A 19,976-nucleotide genomic window follows, 5' to 3' on the forward strand; every position below is an offset into this window, starting at 1 on the left:
ATTAAAACATAAATAATGGAGGCAGTTTTTGATGTGAGTGTCCACAGCCGTTTATCATGAACAGTCACAGGAAATTAGTTACAAAGACCCTCCAGAGTCAGACTAATTAATGTGTCAAAATACCAATGTTTGTATCATACTGAATTGTGAAAAAGCAGAAATTTTTCATTAAGTCTTGAAGTTAAGAGTCACCTCTCTTCACAAATTTTCAGCTTTGTACTTTACAGAAACAGAAGTATAGGATGAGAGAGAGAGAGAGAGAGAGAGAGAGAGAGAGAGAGAGAGAGAGAGAGAAATGAATACCACTGTCATTGTGTGAATATAACATGATTGTCTATGTAGAAATTATGAATCATTCTATGATAAGTCTTTCCAGCAATATGAATCTGGGATCATTTATCTGCAAGCCAACTGCTTTTTTATATATGAGAAATAGGCATTGGAAAATGAAATGAAAAACACACGAATTTCATTCTGGACTCAAAACCCTCACAGCTGTCATGTGACTTTGCTGTTGTGAAGTTTTCTTTGATGGGGTTATTTACAGTGGTTAGCAATTGCTACAAATCAGAAATTTGTGTTAAGAAAACACTTTCAAAGTCCTGCCCACATTGTCTTGTGAGACAGTCCATATTCCATCAGTGTGGTAACATTGGCTTTATATTTCAAGAGAAACTCCATGAAGAGCATGTGTTGAAGTCTGAAAGGGTGGAGGTTCACAAGGAGGGTTTTGAGACATCAAAGGCACAGTGACTTTGAAGTCTGGGCTCTGACTTTCCTTGTCTTTTTTGTTATTGAGGTACCTTCTTTATTTCTAATTCAATAGAGAGATGCTTCTGCCACAGAGAATATGACAATTTATTAAAATGACACATGGGGAGTGGGAGAAGAAAAATGTTCAGAATGAGGAGCTAAGCCAGGCAGATGGGACAGGATATTCCCTCACTATATAGATCAATAAAGGAGTTGGTTCAGTCAGCAAACACCCACAGTAGGTGGCGGGATGTAAACTCACTTGCAGAGGAAGGATCTCATCACACCCAAGGTTATCTCTGCACATAAATCATATTTGCTCCCTGGATATTCTCTCTCCAGTTCCTCAGTGTAAGAACTGGATTTTCCTACAGAATTCTTGGTATTGTCACATTTATTTCCCAGACTCTGGAACCTTGAGGTATACTTCTTTCTTCTCTGATTACTTCTCAGCTGCACGTTGGGCACGCCTCTGGCTGCCCCAGTCCTCAATGACCAGAATCCCAAGGACTATGAGGATCATGACAGCAAACCCCATCCTGATGAGATTCTCCACTGTGTGATCCTGGATCTCTGAGTCTGCGGTTGTGGACAAAGAAGTTACAGAGGTTACTGATGGTCAAAATTTCCTTAACATAACTATATGTTCCCAAGATAACTAAATGTCCACCTAGGTCCCCTGCCTTACTTTGAGAAAACCTGGAGCCTCTGTTTCCAGTGTTATGACTTTAAATTCTCTTTGTTCATCTGTGTTGGGTGTAGGCATGTTCTGGGATGGACTGAAAATCTCAACTGACTCTGAGGACAGAAGAAGAGAAATAGAATGTGTGCATGCTTAAGAGAACTGGGTGTTCCTTCTGCATTCTACTTTCTCATTTATTGTAAATACCAATAATTCTTATCCTAAAGGCTCATGAATTCTTGAATGAATCTTTTCACTGTTATAGCTGGGCTCCCTCTCTTATTCTTTTAAAATATACATTTATTTATTTACATATTTATTTATTTATTTATTTATTTATTTGTTTGTTTGTTTATGTTACATCCCAGCTGCAGTTCCCACCACTCTTCCCAGTCACTCATTCCCAATCCCTCTGTTCTCACCCTTGAATCCACTTCTCCATTTCTGTTTAGGAAAGGGCAGGTCTCCCATGATCACCAACAACATATGATGAGGTAAGACTGAGTATTTCTCCATGTATTAAGGTGGGGTAAAGTACCAAGTATTAGGAGTAGGGTCCCCAAAGCTGTTAAAAGATTCAGAGACAGTCTCTGTTCCCACTAGGAGTTCTTATTAGATTCTTCAGGACCACTGTGAAAACCCCTGAAAACAGTAAATTCAGAGTAGAAAAAATTGACAAGACATTCCAGGCACGGAACGCTGAGTCATGACACTGAGCAGCCCCAGGGCCATTCTGAATGTGGTGTCTCTGTTTAGCTCAGAAGAGGTTGTGTGGACAACATTCAAAGTTTGGGATGGTTTCCTAAATGATTTTTTTCTGAGTGTTTGTTCTCTTGTCCCATATAGACCTCCCATCTCTCCTGTGATCTGAGACTTTCCCTGACCTGTTCTGGGTAAAAAGGGACTAACTAGGGCTGGTCAAGGAGAAAATAACTTACAGTGTCTCAGAAATGAGATATAGTTCCTGTTAATACTGAGAACATGTGTCTTGTTCATAAACTTTCCCAGATGTTCCTTCCCATATCAGACCAAGAAACTTCTCTATGTCCAGTTCAGGTAGGAGCTCATCCTTCTGATGTAGATTTTCTACATCTCTTTCCTTTCATATATCATGTGGGAAAAAATGGTGTGGAACAGAGTCATGCAGAGTGTTTGCATTCCTGGCTCTCAAAATAAGATGTGAAGTGTGCGTGCGTGCGTGCGTGCGTGCGTGCGTGCGTGTGTGTGTGTGTGTGTGTGTGTATGTTTGTTTATGTGTGTGTATGTGTGTGTGTGAAACAGGGAAGAATACATTGTACATCTCTGGGATTTCACATAATATTTCCCCCAAAGGCATGGCTAGCCCACACTAAGTATAGATGCCAAGACTGACATTGTAACCCTTACTTTTGTCCTCTTTACAAATAGTAGTTACCGAGACAAACAGGACAGCTATAGTGTGAGGAGAGAGTGGTGCAGCTCTTCCTTCACTCTAGGAGTCTCACGGGTCCATGGTGGATTGTCCCCTGAGGTCCTGTCCCCAACGTTCTCTTGTTCAGATGAGCACACCAGTGGCAGGGGAGGACCTTCTTATCTGTCACCCCTCAAAACTAGGCTGAACCCATACAGTCTCAGTTCCTCAATTTCACCCTGAATAGAAATGTTGTAGACTCCACAAAGCAATAGATTTTGACTGGGACTTCTGGATTTTATTTTTCTTAATGTGATTATTGTTATGTTCAGGTTCTTATGACAAATTCTATTTGGTAGGGTTGAGGTGCGAACGTGGATCTGTTTTGAACAGAAAAAAAGTATAGCAGGATTTGTACTTACTCCACCAAGGCTGCCTCCTACCATAGATACACCATGGGTCATAGATACACTGAGAGCAAGGGTCTGAGAATACTGATAAATGGAGGGTGATGAGCAGAGGTTGTCACTGGGGACTGGTTTCTGCCTAGTATCTTATATCTGTCTGTCGACTCCCCAAGATGCTCTTTTAGATTACCAGAAAGCATTCTGGGTTGCATAAGCAGGGATTGTAGTGAGCATGCATAGAAATATCCATGTTGGCCTCCACCATCAGAAGGGTGAATATACATCTGGCTGACACTCTGCAGGATTTGTAACCCAATTCTAGACAATAACTGTTATAAATGTATAAGGCTGATATACCCTTTAGCTCAGAAATATCTGGATCACCTCACCTTGGACAATGAGCTCCATATGGCCACTGGCACCCAACAACAGGTACAGAGATGAGTTGATTTATTCATAGCACCAGCAGGTGCCCATGATAGTGTAGGTGATAGAACTCATGGAGAATACTAGAATCAACACCCATGATACAGATAGAGGGGTCCTGAATGCCCTGGCATGGCCATGTGCTTTACCCTTGCACATGTCACTACAGCTGTGGGACAGACCCACTGCATAATCAGGTGCTAGAGGATTCTTCTTTCAAGAGAAGTCAAGGCCAGAACTGAAAGTAACTTAAGGGTATGGGCCTCAAACAGAAGGGAACACCTTTCTGGAAACAGAAGGATTTGTCCAGTTCTGCATCTCTAGAAGCAACTGTATCAAGCCGATAACTAGCTACTGTCCATCAGGGCCCCACATTCCAATAAGGTATTTACATAGCCTCCTTGGGTCTGACTCCATGCAGCTGATATGTTTGTTCTCAGTTCCTTTAGTGGCAGAATGGGGAAGTGAGTGTCTGGGTTTCCTTTTCTCCATGTCACCCACCTAGCCCATCCTCCAGGCTGAGCCTGAAAATCTCTGGATGCCATCTTCTGTAGCACAAAATAAACCCTGGGTTTCTGAACTCTCTGTTATGATCTCTGTTCACTTCCACATGCATAAGCTGAAGTGAGAACTTTTTCAGGCTAAGAGCCATGAGCTCCATGAGTATGCAGCATACTCCCTTCACTGATAGTCACCATCTGTTGGAATGGGCCTTGAGGGTGGCAGGCTGGAGGCTCCAAAGAATCCTAGGAAAAAGAACAAGAGGAGTGTAGGAGGTAAAAACCCAGGGAACTGCCTCTGCTAACTTCTCAAAATCTGCCATGAAACTTTCCCATGATCCTCATGCTGTCTGCCTCAATCCTAGATTGCAATAGAGGATGGAGTGGACATTACTGGAAGGACCGCTGCTGACATCCACTTCTCTGGCAAGGAAATCACCTTCTGACTAACCTTCCTTTTGTCCCCTTAATCCCACCCAAGTCAGGGGCTCTCCTAGGGTTTGGATTGTAAGTCACCCTGAGAGTTCACGGTCACCTCACCTGAGACTGTGAGCTCCACAGGGTCACTGGCATGTGACAAAAGGTAGTGAGATGAGTCTCTAGAACCATAGCACCTGTAGGTGCCTGAGAGGTCAGAGGTCACAGCACTCATGGAGAATTCTGCTTGGAACTCCGAAGCTTCAGACTTTGATTTTAGTCTCTGGGGTTGGTGGGCTGCTCCCTCCTTGGACAGAATGAAAGTGTCCACTTTGAATGTTGACTGACACAGCAGGGTCACGTTGTCTCCAGAGTGTACTGTGGAGTTAGGCTTCACTGAGAGGGAAGGACTGAAGGGAAGCTGTCCTAAAAAGAAGAGGAAGGATGAGAGGCTGCCTTCATTGTTCTGAGCTGTTACTTCTCCTGTGTCTGCCCTGAGCAACTGGCATTCTGTCTTCTCTGCCTGAGCCCCTTTCCTGCTCCCCTGTCTCTGCATCTCTTCCCGAATAAGATCCCTGTCCCTCATCCCAGCCATCACCTCCTTAACTCCCCCATGAGAACCCATGCACAGGTTAGGTACCAGAGGGAATCTGTTTGGCCCTCACCTGTGATGAGGATATCCAGGGGGTCACTGGAGGCTGACCACTCAAAGGAGAGGTTGTGTACACCATAGCATCTGTATTGGCCTCCAGTAGAGCTGCTCACAGGGCCCAGTGTGATGTTGGCCAAGGAGAGGCCACTCTGGGTCCACTCTACACCATGGTGGGTGAAGTCAGCTCCTCCCAACTTGTACAGAGCAAATCTGTCATAGTTGATGTCAGAACAACACTGCAGGGTGAGGCTCTTCCCAGGGTCCAGGATCTGGCCTTGGTGAGTCAGAAAGGAGGGCTTCTTGGAGAGGCCTAGAGGGAAGGTGTCAGGCTAGTGATTGAGGAGCTGGTTTTTACCAAACACTGATGCCCTCCCATCCTGCACTACACACGTCACTGCTTCTCCCCAGATTGGGGCTCTGGCTCAGCCACCAGGCTCTTCCTCAACAACTCTCTACCCACAACTACACAATGGGACCAATCAATGGCAAAGGGTTTAGGGTGTGAAAAAAAGATTGGTCAATGATGGTGCTGACCCACCTGAGGTGTATATTTCCGGGGGCTCACTGGGCACTGACCACCAGTGTGGAGTTTGTTTGTAGTAACCATAACATCTGAATGTCCCTCTATGGTCTGGTGTTACATGATCTATAGAGAACAAGGCTTGGTACTGCATAATACTGTGTATATACTGTGAGTTCTGAGAGCTGAGGAACTTCTGGTCATCCTTGGTGAGAATGAGTTTATTATATTCATCCTGTGAGACACACTTGAGAGTCATGTTTCCTCCTGAGGTCACCACAGGGCTGGGCAGGGCTGTCACGCTGGGTTTATTGTAGTAGTAGATTCCTATGAGAGAAGGAGGCAGCCTATTCCATGGACTCACACAGCCTTAGTGTTCTCCAGGACTAGGCTGTGGGAGGCAATATTCTTGAGAGCAGGGCCTGGGGCTGAGACCCTGACTGTCCCCTCACCTGTCACCACAATCTCCAGGGTGTCACTGCGCTCTGACCAGCCAGCTGAGCTGTAACAGTAACAGCGATATTGTCCCCCATGTTGCTGTGTCACAGAAGGGATGGAGAACTTGGCCTTGTTCTCAGGCTTCTCTGGGGTCTGTGTGCCCCAGGGTTTTTGGCTTCCCTCTTCATGCAGAACACATTTTTCTGCAACCAGGGTCCCATGACACCAGATGATCACAGCACTCCTGGAAGAGACCATAGAGCTTGGCTCAGCCTTGATGCTGGGTTTGTGGAGAGTCCCTGCAAGGAAGTAGGAGAGAAGAAGGTGAGTTTGTCTGAACGTGGCCAGAGAAATTCACACTAGCAGATGGCACATTTTCCCTTTTAATTTCTTCTTCTCTCATACAATACATCCTGACAGAAACTTCCCCACATCCCCTCTCCCCCAGATTCACTGCCTGTTTGTGTCCCTTCAGAAAAGAGCAGGCCTCCCAGAGATGTTACCTGAACATGACATAATAACATGCAGTAACACTAGGCACACACCATCATGTTAAGGCTGCACAAGGCAACCCAGTAGGAGGAAAAAGATCTCACGTGCAGGTGATAGTGTCAGAGACTTCCCTAGTCCTATTGTTATGAACACAAAACCCCAAGCTAGTGAGGCAGTGGTGGCGCATGCCTTCAGTCCCAGCACTTAGAAGGCAGAAGCAGGCAGATCTCTGTGAGTGGAAGGCCAGCCTGGTCTACAGAATAAGTTCCAGAACAGACAGGGCTACATAGTGAGACTCTAAAAAACCAAACCAAACCAAAGCAAACAAAACACCCAAGGTAACGATCACAGTGTGTGTTGAGAGGGCCTAGGGCAGACCCGTGCAGGCTCCATGGTTGCTGTTCCAGTCTCTGTGAGCCCTCATGATCCCTGCTTAGTTGATTGTGTGGTCCATGTTCTCCTGATGTCCTGAGTGCTCTGGCTTCTGCAACCCTTCCTCCTCTCTTGTCTGGGGTTCCCTGAGCTGTTGTGGATGGCACATGAGCTGATCCAGAGTAACAGAAGGCCCCATAATTATTCATCTCTGTACTGGACCTCCTGGGCTTTGCTGTTACTCTCTGCCTTGGATTCTGTTTCTTGTGTCCCACTCTCTCCCATGCTCTGTGTCAATGGGCTCAAGAGCCCTGGCCCCTCACACACACCACACACCAAGATCTCTCTGAGCACCTGTATCATTTCAGCATCATTCTAAGGAAAGGCTGGGGTTCCTCACCTGAGACCAGGAGCTCCAGGGGGTCACTAGGTTCTGACCACACCTGTGGACTGTTCTTGTTGAAGCTGTAGCATCTGAATGTCCACCTTTGGCTGGAGGTCTCAGGGCCCACAGAGAACAGGGCCTGGTACTTTCTAGTATGGGAGTTATATTGTGAGTCCAGTGTCCAGGAGAGCTTCTGAGATCCTTCCTTCGTCAGAACAAACCTGTGATATGTCTGCCCTGAGACACACTGGACGGTTACATTCCCTCCTTCAGTCACCACAGGGCTTGGCTGGGCTGACAGGCTGGGTTTACTGTAGACTCCTAGAATTGAAGAACGAATCAGTCATTATCCTCCATGGCTGTGAGGTGGAGATAGCCATGTGAATAGACACACTTTTTGTCAGTCTTGAGGCTCGGGACCCTGTGTGTCCACTCACCTGTCACCACTAGCTCCAGGGAGTCACTGTACTCTGACCATCCATCATGGGTCTGATATTGACAGCGATATCGCCCTGCATGGCGATGATCTATTTCTGTGATTGAGAATTCAGTCTTGGTCTTGGAATCCTGTGGATTCTCTGTTTGCCTTAAATATTTGTGTCCATCTTTGTAGAGACTGTACTCTTTGACTCCTGTGGTCCCCTCACACAAGAAGGTCACTGTAGTCTGTGCAGAGACCACAAAGTCTGGTTGTACCATGAGGATAGGCTTAGGGAGAGCACCTGCAAGGAAATGAGCAGCTGGTACCCAGGACAGTCATCCTCAGATTGCAGCCCACAAACCTGACCCCCCAACCATTCCCAGCGGCAGCAAACATGCATTATTTTCCATCCTCACTGCCCAGGCATGGCTCCAAGATTTGATGAGAAGTAAAGGTCAAGACATCTGCAGACACTCACTCACCTTCCAGCACTGGGATTCTGAGGCCCAGAATCAGTCCTATAAAAGAGTTCCTTTTAAGCAGTTAATTCCTGAAGCCTAAACAGTCCCCCCCCCTCTGCCATCTGCAGAATCTCCTGAGACCCTGGGGTTTCCTGATGGACCTGTGCTGGGCTGTGTGGCATTGTTATTCCTAGACTACAGTATCTGTTCCCCATCTCCACATCTCACCCATATAGATCAGAGCTGTGAAGGTGAAGGTCATGGCATCTCCTCCTGGAGGCTGCAACTGTGCTTATGGGCAGAGCTACAGAGACTGTCTGGAGGGTCAGGAGACACAGGGTGTGGTCTCTGGAGGCAGGGCACTTCACTTGACATGGTTGTACTGGAGCAGTCCCACAGGAAGGGGAAATGCCCTCCTCAGGCACCAGGCGCTGACTTCCCCAAGGCTGTGTCTTGGTCTGGTAGTAGACTCTGCAATCAATTCTTTGATGGATGACATTTCCATAATCCCATCAGTGTCTGTCTCATCTATCCTCATCATTGCAGGACCAGGTGATATCAGACATGTATGAATATTACACATAAGAAATATAAACTCACATGCGGGTTTGCTTGATTCCTTTTCACATTTTTTATGTGAAATACTTCTTCATATTCAAAATGTTTGCAGGTTTCTGTGAAGGGTCTCGCTGTGTATATCTGCATGCAATGAAATGTATAACCCTCTTCCTCATAGTCTCAACTGCTGGGTTACAAATGTGCACCACTATTTCTGGACATTTGTTATTTTTTGATGTGTACACTTACTATTACAACTTTAAATTACACTTATTTATTTACACTTGTATCTTTAAATTACATCTATTTAATAATTCTGTCTTCATTATGTGTGTACATTCACAGGTGCTAAGCACACTCATAGAGGTCAGAGGGCACCTACAGAAGGCAGATTTGTCCTTGCATGATGTGGGTCAGAGTCAGGGCTGAAGCGTGGCAGCAGCACTCATACACTGGTACATGTCACTAACCCAATGTTAGCATCATCACTTTCCTTAGTCCTTCTGTTTCAGGCAAAAAATATTCATCAAGTCCTGGGCGTCCTGGGCCAAACAAGGTTTCAGCATTATTTGACTTTCTTGGAGGGCAGGTTGTTGGTGTGGTCACACTTCTTTTTCAGGCAGTTGACCACACAGGGGTGCTGATGTGTGCAGCACTTCTGGGCAGCAGTGCATGGACATGTCACAGTTGTGTTTCTGGAGAGACTAGCAAAGGGATGGCTTCTTGATGCTACCACACAGGCACAGCACCAGTTGGTGTGTTGGACTCTTTGTGGACCTTGCTGTTGGCCAGGGTGCAGCCACCCTCTATCTGCCGGCAGCAAATACCTGCCACTTCTGGTGGGGTGGCATGTCTTCCTTGTTGTGGATCTCAGCCTTTTCATTTTCAATGGAGTCACTCACTGGGCTGGCCCTGGAGGGTGATGGTCTTGCTCTTCAGGACCTTACCAAAGATCTGTATGTTGGTGTCTGCATGGACACCTAGTTGAAGAGAAAGTGAGCTCAGTAAAAATATTTTATTTCCTTTTATTTTTGGTGCAAGGGATTGATGGCAGGGCCTCCACTTTATTCTGTAATTTTCAATTTCTGATTTACTTAATTTTTTTCATCTGCTATCTTTCTCTTATGCTTATGAGTTTAATTATTTTTGTTGTTAATTTCAGACAGGTTTTGGATCTCTGGATGTCATGGAGCTGGTTATATAAAGCAGAAATGGGCTGGAACTCATAGAAATCCTCCTGCCTCTGTTTCCCAAGTGTTTGGATTAAAGGTGTGGACCACCAAATCTGGCCATGGGCTTAATATTTTAATTGTTTGAAAATGTCATATCAGCATGTAGTGTATTTTGATGGAATCCACCCTCCCACCCTATCCTCTTCTCCCTCTCCCTCTCTTGCTGGTTCCTTACTCACTGACCTGAATTTCTTCTTGATTCTTTCTGTGACCTGCTAGTTGTTGAAAATACATTGCCTTTTCTTACATACCTAACATTCTGTTCTCTTCCTCCAATGCAGCTCAATTTGTGCTTCTCATAGTCTTGGGCATACACCAGTAATGAAAACTGACCCTCCCTCTTTCAATAGGCATGAAATACCAATAGCTCTTCCTCTCTGGGTGAGACTTTGTGCCCATCTCCCATCCCTGTACTGGATTTATTCTGCATTGAACTTAGATGGGGCTTGTAGATGTCATCACAACCACTGTAGCTCAGATGTTCGACTGTTGTGCATTGTCCATGAAAGAGATTATTGTCATCATCCATCATCTGGGTCTTAAAGATTTTCAGCCTCTATGATCAAAAATACCAATGACAGTCAATGTTGGAGAGGATGTGGAGCAAAGGGAACACTCCTCCACTGTTGGTAGGAATGTAAACTTGTACAACCACTATGGAAATCAGTATGGTGGTTTCTCAGAAAGTTAGGAATCGAACTACCACAAGACCCAGCCATCCCACTCTTGGGCATATACCCAAGGAATGCTGATTCATACCATAAAGATACATGCTCAGCTATGTTCATAGCAGCACTATTTGTAATAGCCAGAACCTGGAAACAACCTAGATGCCCGTCAACGGAAGAATGGATGAAAAAAATGTGATACATATACACAATGGAGTACTACTCAGCAGAGAAAAACAATGAAAGCATGAAATTTGCAGGCAAATGGATGGAACTAGAAAAAAATCATCCTGAGTGAGGTAACCCAAACCAAGAAAGACAGTCATGGTATGTACTCACTTATAAGTGGATTCTAGATATAAAATAAAGAATAATCAGACCACACCCCATAGAACCATGGAGGCTATATATATCGATAGCATGGAGGTCCCTAGGACAACTGTGGCTTATAATAAATTTCGGTTTTCCAAAAAAAAAGCTCTTTCTCAAAAACCTGCATGATTAATAAAGTAATGATGGCTAGTTTTCCCCCACATGATAGCATACAGCTGACTCACTCTGGTACTCAGCTTGTAAGATTTTCAAAACAACCTAGATGCCCTTCAACTGAAGAATAGATAAAGAAAATGTGGTACATATACACAATGGAGTACTACCCAGCAGAGAAAAACAATAACACATGAGGTTTGTAGGCAAATGGATGGAACTAGAAAATATCATCCTGAGTGAGGTAACCCAGACTCAGAAAGACAAACATGGTACGTACTCACTCATATGTGGCTACAAGATTTAAAGCAAAGGATAACCAGACTGCAACTCACAGCTCCAGGGAGGCTAGCTAGTAAGGAGGACCCTAGGAAAGACACAGGGATCACCCAGCAATGGAGAAATGGATGAGATCTACACGAGCAAACTGTGTGTGTGTGTGTGGGGTAATGGAGGGCAAGGGTCAGGGAGAAAGAGAGCTTAGGGGAGTGGGAGGTTCAAGCTGAATCAGGAACCAAGTGGGAGAACAAGGAAAGAGATACCATGATAAATGAAGACACCATGGGAATAGGGAGAAGCAGAGTGATAGGGAGGTTCCCAGGAATCCACAAAGATACCTCCACTATAGACTACTGGCAATGGTCGAGAGGGTACCTGAGCTGACCTACTATGGTGACTGGATGGCTGAATACCCTGACTGTCATGATAGAACCCTCATCCAGAGACAGAAGCAGATGCCAAGATCCACAGGCAGCTCCCAGGCAGAGCTCCAGGAGTCCAATGGACGAGAGAGAAGAGGGATTGTATGAGCAAGAGATTTCGAGACCATGATTGGAAAAAGCACCGAGACAACTAGCCAAACTAGTGGAAACACATGAACTGTGGACCAATAGCTGAGGAGCCCCCATGGTACTGGACTAGGTCCTCTGGATAAGTGAGATAGTTGTTTAGCTTGAACTGTTTAGGGAGCCCCCAGGCAATGGGACTCCATGAACTGGCTTTTTGGAATCTAGTGCCAATTGTGAGACACTTTGCTCAGCCTTGGTGCAGTGAAGAGGGGCTTGGACCTGCCTAAACTGAATGTACCAGGCTCTGCTGACTCCACAGGGGAGATCTTGCCTTGGAGGAGGGGATTGGGGATGGATTCAGGGGGGGGGAAGGCTGAGGGACAGGAGGAGGGAGGACAGGGGAATCTGAGGTTGATATGTAATATGAATAGAAGATCTCTTAATAAAAAAAATTAAAAAACATTTTCAGCCTCCTCTTCAGTGATGACCCCATGCTAGGACTGTGTCACATGGGGAAACTTCTGTGACTTAGCATCACTTCAAAGGATGGTCCAGGACACACACAATTGTTTGTTACATGGAGAATGATATAAAAGTCACTGAGTATTTTCCTTTTTTGTTGCAGAGCCTGAAAGACATGCATAATTTCCACTTCGTATCAATGTCATTGTGAATAATTACCATCTTGTAAGTCTGTCTGTGTATGTTCTTTAATAAATCAGAAAAATGCTCAGTGGGTGGAGTCCTTGTGTGACATTTTTAGATGTCTGGCTTTGATTCACAGTACTGCATAAATCTGATGTTGTCGCTCAAGTCTTTGACTTCATCATTCAGGAGGCAGAGCTAAGAGTATTGGGAGTTTAAGGAAACTCTTACTATGCAATGAGTTTGGCGTCAGCCTGCGCTATATCAGGCCCTGTCTCATAAAAGGAAAGAAAAAGTCCCCTAGAGTATGTGGTGAATATGATCAAATACATTTTACGCATGTAATCGTCTTCAAAGAAATAATGAAAATATGTTTACTATAATGCTCCCACATTGTGGATATGTCCCATATAGTTTGTTACATCAATTTCTAAGGAGATATCTCTATCCCAATGTTGCTAGAGTTTTCCTGCCTTGCCCACAGTCAGGACAAATCTTTGTCACCCGCCAGTCCCACAGCCGCTCAGACCCAACCAAGTAAACACAGAGACTTATATTGCATACAAACTGTATGGCCATGGCAGGCTTTTTGCTAACTGTTCTTATAGCTTAAATTAATCCATTTCCATAAATCTATACCTTGCCACATGGCTGGTGGCTTACCGGAGTCTTCACATGCTGCTGGTCATAGCAGCACCTGGCAGTGTCTCTCAGCCTTCTGCTTCCCAGAATTCTCCTCTCTCCTTGTCCCACCTACTTCCTGCCTGGCCACTGGCCAATCAGTGTTTTATTTAATGACCAATAAGAGCAATTTGACATATAGACCACCCCACAGCATCCCAGTCCCTGTGTCTTTTGCACCTTTGTGAGTTGTCATATCCAGCATTTTACATGGATATAGCATCTCTTTCCTATTGATTTATTTTTATTCATTTATTTTCAGAATTCTTATATAGCCTTGGGCATATATGGGTTCATATACAAATATTCCCTATATTTTCAATTATGACCATCTTTTATTTTCATTTTCAAATCCTTTTTTTAATTAAGATTTTTTTTATTCATTTTACATACCAACCACAGATGCCCCTCTTATCCCTCCTCCTTCTTTGCCCTAGTCCCCCCCCCAACCAACCACCTCCCATAGTGAGTAGGCAACCCTGGTACATTTAATTGAGGCAGGATGAAGTCCCTCCCCACTGAATCAAGGCTGTGCAAGGGGTCCCACCATAGGTAATTGGCTCCAGAAACCCAGCTCACACACCAGGGATAGATCCTGTTCCCACTGCCAGGGGCCTCTTAAACAGACCAAACTACACAACTGTTTCACTTATGCAGAGGGCCGAGTCCAGTCTTATGCAGGCTCCACAGCTATTGGTCTTACGTTCATGAGGTCCCACTAGCTTGGTTCGGTTGCCTCTGTAGGTTTCTCTATCATGGTCTCGATTTCATGGGCAGCTGTTTTTCCTGTCCTGAATAAGTGACCGGGCATTCCATTTGAACCAGAGTTGTAGCAAGTGCTGTGAACTCTTTCACACCTACCTCCCCACAGGCATTATTGTCACTGAGAATAGCTGCTGCCCTCTCCTGGTCATGTAGCAGGATTTCCTTTAGAGCATTGCAGCTGGGTTGTATTTAGGAGTCTTAGCAACTAGGCTTTGTTCTGCCTTTTGTGATTGTTATCGTTAGTGCTGGATATCCTCTACTTGAAGTATGTAAATCTTATTTGAGTTCTTCCTGAAAGATTCACACCTATGTACAACTAGGTTGTTGGAGGACTCAGAAAATTGAGAGGTTTGGTATGGGGAAATTGACTTACTAAGTGCTGCAAGTCATAGGAAAATGTAATAGAATTCAGCTACTATCACCAAAGCTACTACTTGGAAAAGTCAAGGACTTCTCCAAAGGTCAAGCCTTGGCTTAAGAAGACTTGGTCATATTTTAGCATATATACATATATGCTGGGTCCTACAGTGATTTTCTTGTAAATGCTGTGCGTGCTACCAAGAACTCCCAACAGTGTACTTAACTAAAATACCTACCAAGCATCCAAGGCCAAATGAAACAACACCTGTCTCCTAGGTCAGGCAGATAGCTTTATTTCTTGTGCAATTTAGGGTGAGACCCTCCTTCCTTACAGTTTAACTAAACAGATTCCTAATTTCTTACCTAACCACTTCTAGGAATGTAGATCATGCACATAAATTCCCGTCTTGACTAACCTATCATTAGCACCCATTTGGGTTGTAGCACCCATTTGGGTTGTAAAAGAAAGCCTGAGGGCCACTGCCTGAGGAAATTTCTTACCTGCCTTTATGACCCCGTATAAATTCAAGCCTGGTGACCTTGCTGTGCCAGAGGATCGCTATGGCTTGGTTTTATAACTGAGCACTTCAGAGACTGAGGGGAACTGAAGTGTAAGGAGAATGAAGAGAGGATACTGGAGATTTGGACTGGAGAGGATTTTTGACTAGAGAACTGAGGACAAGATGGAAGATGAGGAAGAGCCAGACGGGAAAGTACTACATGGATAAGAACAAGATGAGAAGTACCTAGATGAGATAGAACTAAGATAAGACAATTAAGATAGAACTTAGAGGGAACAGTAGATAAATAAAGAGAGAATTAAACAGAAAGGAACTAGGCTTGAGTACAGAACTGTAGCTGTGTAGATTTTATCCAAGAGAAATGAAGTTAATGGACAAAGAGCTTGGTGTACTTAGATTCATTTCCTGAAAATAAATCTCTCTCTTCATAGTTTCTCTTCTGAGCCCCTGGGAAATATATCATTAAGGCAGGCCCTTTTAATAATATACAAGAACTAAGGTGTAAATTTTATAACAATAAAAAAGCCTTTTGTGAAGCAAAAGTCAGTCAGTTTACCAGAAATCAGCTTCCCTGCCTCTGCATAAGCCAAAGTTCTTCCTGGAGTGACCCTGTGTCCTCCATGAACCTGTGTGAAAAGAAACACCAGCACTTGACATGGTGCGATGAATTCCACGTAATGCACTTGCCCCAGATGACTGACAGCCACACCTGGCATATGACCTCTCCTGACACAGATGGTTAGATGTCAAGTTCCAGCAGAGGCATCTTGTTTGCTGGTGGATATGAATTCCCCGGGATGTAGGATCAAGATTCTTCTCCAACCTTTCCTCATGGCCTCCCTCCACAGCACTCCACATGGACCACAACTACTGACCACATGGTCAGATAGACTCTGCTGTGTGGGTCCTTTAAACCTGTGTGTTCATCAGAGTGTGCCCAGCTGAGGACGGTTCCTGTTGCTTTTCACAAACAGCTTATGGTGGAATGTAGGGAAGTCTCTGTCTTGAATCCACTTCAATACTGGGCAGAGTCTAAATGACTGCATCTTGAGTGTAGGCTGTGTTTGTGTGACTCCTGGTGCAGCCACACTGTATCTATGTTTTTGCCTTTTGAGGCAGTGATTGTCTACCCTTGTCTACGTAGGTTCAAATTCGATTATTAACTTTTGATTAAATTCTTTTTCTTCAATTTGAGGGAACACATTTCACACTATTTATTTCCTGTGAACAAAGCACACACCCACCCTCCAGCACACATGTATGTGCAAGCACACACAGGAGTTTGTAGTTTTACATATTTTATTCAACCTTGTTTCCTGGAGTACACTTATGCTCATTCCACGGTGTGTTTCCTGCTGGTGTTCAGCATTTTTAGTCTCCTTAGACATGAAGAAATTTTCTACCCAGCTTCATGATGGAATGAGCAGCGTCATGTTGTCTTCTTTTTTATTTTTGTTTGTTTATTTATTATTTTTTTTAAGACAAGGTTTCTCTGTGTAGCTTTCAAGCCTGTCCTGGAACTCAATTTGTAGACCAGGCTGGCTATGCACTCTCAGAGATCTGCCTGCCTCTGCCTCCTGAGTGCTGGGATTAAAGGCGTGCGCCGCCGCCGCCGCCGCCGCCGCCGCCGCCGCCGCCGCCGCCGCCACCGCCACCACCACCACCACCACCACCACTACCTGGTTATGTATCTTAAAGCTTTCCTGTGTCCCACCCAGTCCGTAGCCACTCAGACTCAAGTGAACACACAGAGGCTTATATTAATTAAAACTGCTTGGCCATTAGCTCAGGCTAACTACTGACTAGCTCTTACACTTAAACTCAGCCCATTTCTGTTAATTTATATGTCACCACGTGTTCTGTGGCTTTACCTCTGTGCCATTACATGCTGCTCCCTGGACAGCAGGTTGGTATCTCCTCAGCCTTCCGCTTCCAGGAATTCTCCTTGTTTCTTGTCCTACCTATACTTCCTGCCTGGCTACTGGCCAATCAGTGTTTTACTTATCAACTAATCAGAGTAACATATATTCACAGCATACAGAACATCCCACAGCATGGCTGCTTTGGTCTGCACAGCTGGAGCTCGAAATCTGGTGAGGGATGCCGCCGAGGTTAAACAGCACTCTAGACACCCAGTTTCAGTTTTTTTTTCAGGGAAGCAGCTCTCTTTATTTGTACCAACTTGGGTTTATATACCCCTCCAAAAGCAGGGGTTAAGGAATGGTTACTCTGTATCCAGAGGCAAGCCGGACACTGCTCTCCAAACAGGAAAAACCACAGGGGAACTGATCCCCAGCACCCTCCGGAACCCAACTGCACACTTTTCACCCAAACAACTTAACTGGGACAGGACAAAAAAGGGCATTTAAAATTAAGGCAGCAAATTTACTGCTGCCGACATGTCCTCCCTTTTTATTTCTTAAAAGGAACACATTGGCTAGAACAGCCTGTGAAAGACCAGATAGCCCCTGCCTTAGGTCACCTGTTGCAGTCCCCCAAACTTACCCATCATAGGGGGGCTGCCCTTATGCCCCCTGCCTTAGGTCACATGAGGACCACAGGAGTTGCCTGTCTCTGGGTACTATCTGTCCAACATTTGTAACCACACTTGTGCAGATTCAGAGGGTGACATGGCCAGAGGGCTTGCTTGGTTACCTGTCAGTGTCGAGTGAATTGACGTTGCCATCGGCATTGTGGAAATAACCCAATTCCCATACCGCCTACACAGATTAATAAGAGGGAAACAGACCCTGCCCATCTAGTGATCCACCCAGTAGCTTTAGACATTAATTACCATTAGGTCTGCTCATTTACAGGAACAAATATAGTTTCATTAATCCTTACAATAGCATGTGCTAACTGAATTGTATAGTTCAAAATGTTCCATTCCAAGGCCCTCACAAACAAGCATTCAATTCTGCAACCTTGGCCAATGCATTAAAAGCTCCATGAGGGGTTATACAAACTTCTGACATTCCATAAGCACATAACATATGTTGGTGTATCCACAACATATCTATTTGTTCTTGTGACAGTGCTGCTTGATGATTAAACATCAGAATTCCAAAGTGTAATTGTCCATTCAATGTTTGCTGAATGTCCAAGGCACCAGCCACCCTCTCAGATAATGCATTGATAACGGCAGCCTGTTGAACAGTCTGAGATAAGGCAAGCTCAGCAACTGTAGCAGCAGCAGCAGATGCAGCCACAGCTGCAACAATTGCAGCACTAATGCCAAAGTCTCTTCTTGTCCTCTTCAGATGCAGTGGGAACTGATCAGAAGGACTCTCCAGAGGCATCCATCACTGCAAATGCAGGTATTCTCACAATCATTGCATGGGACCAATTTGCACTCCAGCAATTATTCAAGCTACAATTTAGAACTGAACAGTTTAGTAGTCCCTCCCCTCCCACATCACCATTCCAAACAACTAAAAGGGAAGGGAGCACTTGGAGAGCCACAGCATGGGACATGCTGCAACTACCTACAAAGTCTGCCAAAGAAGTATTACTCAGGACTAGGCAATCATGAACGCTGTCTTTCAGATTCAAGGAGATATCATTGGTATTATTCTTGTCAGCTGTACTATTTTTCTTAAAACAAAGAGCATTTTTTAAACTGCAAAGTAATATTTACAAAACCTTCTTGGAGTTTTACATTGCTGACAGCAGTACCAATTGTCCAATTAGAAGAAAATACAGCAGGAAAAACAGGGCTATTAATATTCACAGGCAGTAACACAGGTGGATTTCTTACTAAACTCCATAACAGCTCAGCTTCTCCACCACCCACCTTTTTGCCTATATCTGTCCTCTAATTCTTTTTCCTCCCCTATCCAATGAGGATTTCTTGGCGGGGGTCAAGACAATAGAGGCACAGAAGGTGCTGACTGTGCTTTCACTTTTGCAGGGCGCAATTTCTGTTGTAATTCCTCTATCTCTTTTTCTAGCTGCTCTTCCCCCTCTACTACATCTGAGACAGAGGCAAGATCATCATCTTCTTCCTCATCCATTAAATCCTTCACAAATATCCTTATATGCTCTTTACAGGGGACCTCGACCTCTTCCTTTTCCCCTTTCAAAGATTCATTCATCTTTACCTCCTGAGTGTTAGCAAACGCTTGCTCGTACTCTGAAAGTTGCTCTTTTACTTTCACTTTATCAGTCAGAAGAGCATCTTTCCCAATCTGGAATATTCAGACCTCCTCCTGTCAGAAAGCAAGGACTTGATTCAGCTATGGTGTCCACAAATGTGAGTGTGGTGCTAGACTTAATTCCTGTTCCTTGCTTACTTAACTTAATTCCTGTTCCTTGCTTAACTTAATTCCTGTTCCTCAGTGGCCAACTGAGCTTTTGCAGAATTACCCATGGTACATACCAATGTTTCAATTCCCCACCCCTCCTTTTTGGGTGAGCCTCGTTCACTTACCCCTCTTTCCAGGTCCCAGTGGTGACCTCCACTTGCTTCAGCCTGCACAGCTGGAGCACGAAATCTGGCCAGGGACGCCGAGGTTAAACACCACTCTAGACACCCAGTTTCAGTTCATCAGGGAAGCATCTCTTCTTTATTCATACCAACATGGGCTTATATACCCCTCTAACAGCAGAAGTCAAGGAATGGTTACTCTGTATCTGTAGGCAAGTGGGACACTGTTTTCCAAACAGGAAAAACCACAGGGGAACTGATCCCCTGCACCCTCTGGAACCCAACTGCACATTTTTTCACACAAACAACCTAAGTGGGACAGGATAGAAAAGGACATTTAAAATTTAGGCAGCAAACTTACTGCTGCCAATACCCCATCATGATCTTGATGCTAGTTCACAGAATCTCTCTTCACTCTCTTCAACTGGACTCCTGTAGGGTGGCCTGTTGCTTGGCTGTGGATCTCGGCATCTGCTTCCATTGGTTACTTGATGAAGGTTCTATGATGACAGTTATGGTATTCACCAATC

At 44.7% G+C, this 19,976-nt stretch overlaps 1 protein-coding gene across 1 annotated transcript; it reads right to left on the bottom strand.

Moving 5' to 3' along the window:
• Positions 1–1,129: 1,129 nt before the first annotated feature.
• Positions 1,130–8,624, bottom strand: LOC102911923 (leukocyte immunoglobulin-like receptor subfamily A member 6). The gene is made up of 8 exons (XM_076551875.1): positions 8,545–8,624; positions 8,338–8,373; positions 7,872–8,156; positions 7,450–7,755; positions 5,241–5,537; positions 4,699–5,001; positions 4,354–4,404; positions 1,130–1,332 (listed from the first exon to the last, which is right to left on the bottom strand). The coding sequence occupies exons 1-8, from the start codon at positions 8,576–8,578 to the stop codon at positions 1,196–1,198; spliced, it is 1,449 nt and encodes a 482-aa protein (XP_076407990.1). The 5' UTR covers positions 8,579–8,624; the 3' UTR covers positions 1,130–1,195.
• Positions 8,625–19,976: the final 11,352 nt, after the last annotated feature.

Source organism: Peromyscus maniculatus, chromosome 1 (assembly GCF_049852395.1).
Source record: "Peromyscus maniculatus bairdii isolate BWxNUB_F1_BW_parent chromosome 1, HU_Pman_BW_mat_3.1, whole genome shotgun sequence".
In the NCBI taxonomy this organism is placed as follows: Eukaryota; Metazoa; Chordata; class Mammalia; order Rodentia; family Cricetidae; genus Peromyscus; species Peromyscus maniculatus.

What these genes read in the sequence shown, in the direction of transcription:
- LOC102911923 (XM_076551875.1), bottom strand. Translation starts at nt 8,578, where the DNA reads ATGACCTTCACCTTCACAGCTCTGATCTATATGG. An exon ending in CACAGCTCTGATCTATATGG is followed by an intron (nt 8,374 to 8,544) that starts GTGAGATGTGGA and finishes ACTCTTTTATAG; the next exon opens with GACTGATTCTGGGCCTCAGA. An exon ending in CCTGGAGCTAGTGGTGACAG is followed by an intron (nt 7,756 to 7,871) that starts GTGAGTGGACAC and finishes CTTCAATTCTAG; the next exon opens with GAGTCTACAGTAAACCCAGC.